The following is a 3,403-nucleotide window of genomic DNA, read 5'->3' as shown; positions in this document are numbered from 1 at the left end:
ATATATTATTAATCTTTTTAATATAAATATTAACTACATAAATAACAAATATTAAGAAATAAAAAAATGCGTATTACATTGCAAGAATAAAGAAAATTATTCAAAGATAAATAGTATCCCTTTGGGATATCATTCATGATATTTAATATATTTATATCTACAACGGCCTTTCTCCACATAATTTAAAAAATAAACTTTTTTATTTACATAATTAGCTGTATAATTAAATTATTTGCAAAAATTGAAAAAAAATCGACGATTAGTGTGTCATAAAGTACTCTGGTAAATGCAGATATATCAAATATCATTAATCTAATCAATTATATATCAATAAATATAAATTATAAGGAAAATTTTTTGTAACACAAATATGTATATGTATGATACCTACTTTTCCTTTTTACTTTTTTTTTGGTCCAAATCTCTGAAGATTATCTTTCTGAATTTGTATTTCGTTTTCACGTATTTTTATCTTGCTTGTAAATAGCGAAGCGTGTTTTCCAATGTTATACCACATATCGCCTATCTAAAATAGATTGTCTCAATTTATTATCGATAATTTATTATCGAAAAATTAAATTTTTATATAATTTGACATAAATTATTGAAACTACTGGTCCATATTATTTTGTTCGTTATTTATTAGTCTGCCAAATTGTTTATATTATTTTATTTGCTGTATTATTTTTTGTTCTTTTTTAACTAGGTTTATTAATATAGTTTTTGAAATATTTATTATTTATAAGCAAATGCAAATAACAAAATAACAAAAAAATTTTAAAGAGAAAAATTTCTTATATATCTTTTTATATATAACTTGATTTTTTATCTAACCTAATCAATATTTACATTAAATATTAATATTACGTTACCAATATTCATTTTCTTTACTACTAGATGTGGATAGTTTAATTTCAATATGTATATAATCAGTTTATATAATATAAATTTTTATTTTAAATTTGATTTATATATTTAATCTTTGTATTTTATTTGTTTTCCATTAAAAAAAGCAAATTTTATTTAGAAATTAAAAATTAATATTAACTTATCACATCGATTAACTTTACTTTTCAATCATATTCTAATTTCTTTTTACATTGTAATTATTTGATGCAATCTAATTTTCTATCTATATGATATTTCAACTCATAAAATTTACCTCTGCTTCTAGATAGGTTACTTCGTCCATATGTGCAGATGGATCAAAAACTTTTGCTTTATATGCATTATCATTAAAAAAGAAAATTATCTAAAACAAATTATTTTTGATTATCATTAATAAGCAATAATTTGGTTTAGTATAATAAAAATCATTCTTCACGTTAATGAGTTTATGAAACATTTACCTTGTTAAGTTTTTGCTGAGAATATACATGATTAATAATAACAGTTAATGGTATAATTGCGCTGAGTTCTCTATAAAATTAAAAAATGTACAGATAATAAGCTTTCATGTGTGATTAATTATATATTTATAAAGAAAAATATCATCTTTTTTTATTTTTTTTTTTTTTTACCTAGGTTTTGATGTATCAAAATGGTCTAATATATATTCAAGTGTATCATTGTTGTTTGCATGTCTCTCAATAGTAAAAAGATAACTTTCAATAAGTATAATTTTTGAAATATGATCTTCCGGATGAATAAACGATCGGAATTTATTTATTAGAACTAACAAGTTCCTGATATTATAAGGATTGTCAGAGCATGCCAAGAATTTTAAAATTTTAACATCAGCTGTTTGTTCACAGAGCTCATACATCTCCATCCAAGTGACGTCTGTGGCCAAACCTCTACAGTGCGTCCATTCGTCCCACTGTGGGACAAGTCTATTAAATAAAAAATATATTTGAAATTATAATTAAAAATATAATTAAAAAAGTATGATTAAAAATAGAATTAAAATATAATTAAACTTAAAATAAAATTTTGTTAAAAAATCTTAGCACATAGTCTTACGTATTTTGATAGAAGAGTTTATTTTAAACGCGTTATATGTATATCATAAGAAACTGATTATAGAATATATAAGGAAAACTATACCTATAGTGAAAGACAGGATGATGATGAAAAAAATCTTTCGTTCTCTTGCTGGCATCTTTTTTGTATAACGGATCATTGAAAAAATACGCCCATTTTGCAGCCTCTTCTTTTAAACATATTCCAAGATCGTCTTTCGGAACATTTTTGGTGGTTTTTAGATACAATTCCTTTAATATTTTTTGCATTTTTGTCTAAAATAATTAAATGATATATATTTTATATTTGTTTGTGTGTACGCTGAAAAAATTAAAATTTTTTTGTCACTTGTTTATTAATTATCAATATGTGTATTCTCTGCGTGTTTTACCCCAAAATCTACAATAATTATTTAATAATCTTTTTGTTAGACGGGTTATAAACTTTACACAATCGTACCATAATTGAGAATGTATTCCGTCTATCCGTAACAATTTTCAAAGTTTTGAATTGTCAAAATTGAATAATAACATATTTGAACAATACTTTACCAAGGAAACCTGCATGCACGAATTTTCTACTTGATAATTTAATACAAATTATTAAAGTCATATAATTTTTGTATAAAGCTAAATTTTAGTCTTTGCTATATGTTTGCGAGTTTTTAAATAGAAAAGTTTATGATAAAGAAATATATCCGTATAATATTGCTCTATGAATATGACATAATGTAGATTTTTAATAAATAATACATTTTATATTTACAATTAGTAAAGTATTATACTAATATGGTAAACAATATATGCAGAAAAAAGAGAAAAAAAAGAAATATTTGTACACACATACAAATATTGTATATCTATAATTTTGTACATATTTATAACTTGCTTGTAAATAATATCTTTATTGACTACAAAATTAATTAATAAAATAGAAATAAATTAATAGCTTTATTAGAAATTAATTAATAATTACCTTGATAATATCAACTTTTTTATCAGACAGTGGAATAACACTCGACATGTATTCCAGAGCTTTAAACATAGGATACCATGCCACATAATCTGTTTCTCGCGATAGATAATTCGTGAGATTCCAGAATATGGAGGTATCAAGTTGGCGTGTTATCATTAAATGAAACGCGTCATCGATAATTTGGGCACGACTAAGAGCATGTATTTTTGTATAGTTTTCAGAGTCTAGGTAATCCGAAATTTTTTGCCAATTCTTAGCATCGTAGTTGACCCTATAATATCCTGATAAACAACAATAAATTTTATAATTAGTTCCTCTTTATTGGATTTGTTAAAAATATTATATCTAAATATGTTTCTTTTTTAAAGACCATTAAAGATGTACTAAACATTATTATTAAAATTTTATATTAATAATTAATACAAAATTTTTTTTTTAAATTGATTTTTTAATAATTTGTTTTTAA

The 3,403-nt window shown here is 22.7% G+C and overlaps 1 protein-coding gene across 1 annotated transcript; it reads right to left on the bottom strand.

Moving 5' to 3' along the window:
* Positions 1–358: 358 nt before the first annotated feature.
* On the bottom strand, positions 359–3,315 carry LOC115240293. The gene is made up of 6 exons (XM_029815358.1): positions 2,938–3,315; positions 2,047–2,237; positions 1,521–1,832; positions 1,350–1,419; positions 1,163–1,252; positions 359–526 (listed from the first exon to the last, which is right to left on the bottom strand). The coding sequence occupies exons 1-6, from the start codon at positions 3,091–3,093 to the stop codon at positions 401–403; spliced, it is 945 nt and encodes a 314-aa protein (XP_029671218.1). The 5' UTR covers positions 3,094–3,315; the 3' UTR covers positions 359–400.
* Between the last annotated feature and the right edge of the window lie 88 nt (positions 3,316–3,403).

The sequence above is a fragment of the Formica exsecta genome, unplaced genomic scaffold, assembly GCF_003651465.1.
Source record: "Formica exsecta isolate Colony F162 unplaced genomic scaffold, ASM365146v1 scaffold423, whole genome shotgun sequence".
Classification (NCBI taxonomy): Eukaryota; Metazoa; Arthropoda; class Insecta; order Hymenoptera; family Formicidae; genus Formica; species Formica exsecta.
Note: the sequence above shows the minus strand (reverse complement) of the source record. Positions and strands in the feature narration are given on the sequence as shown.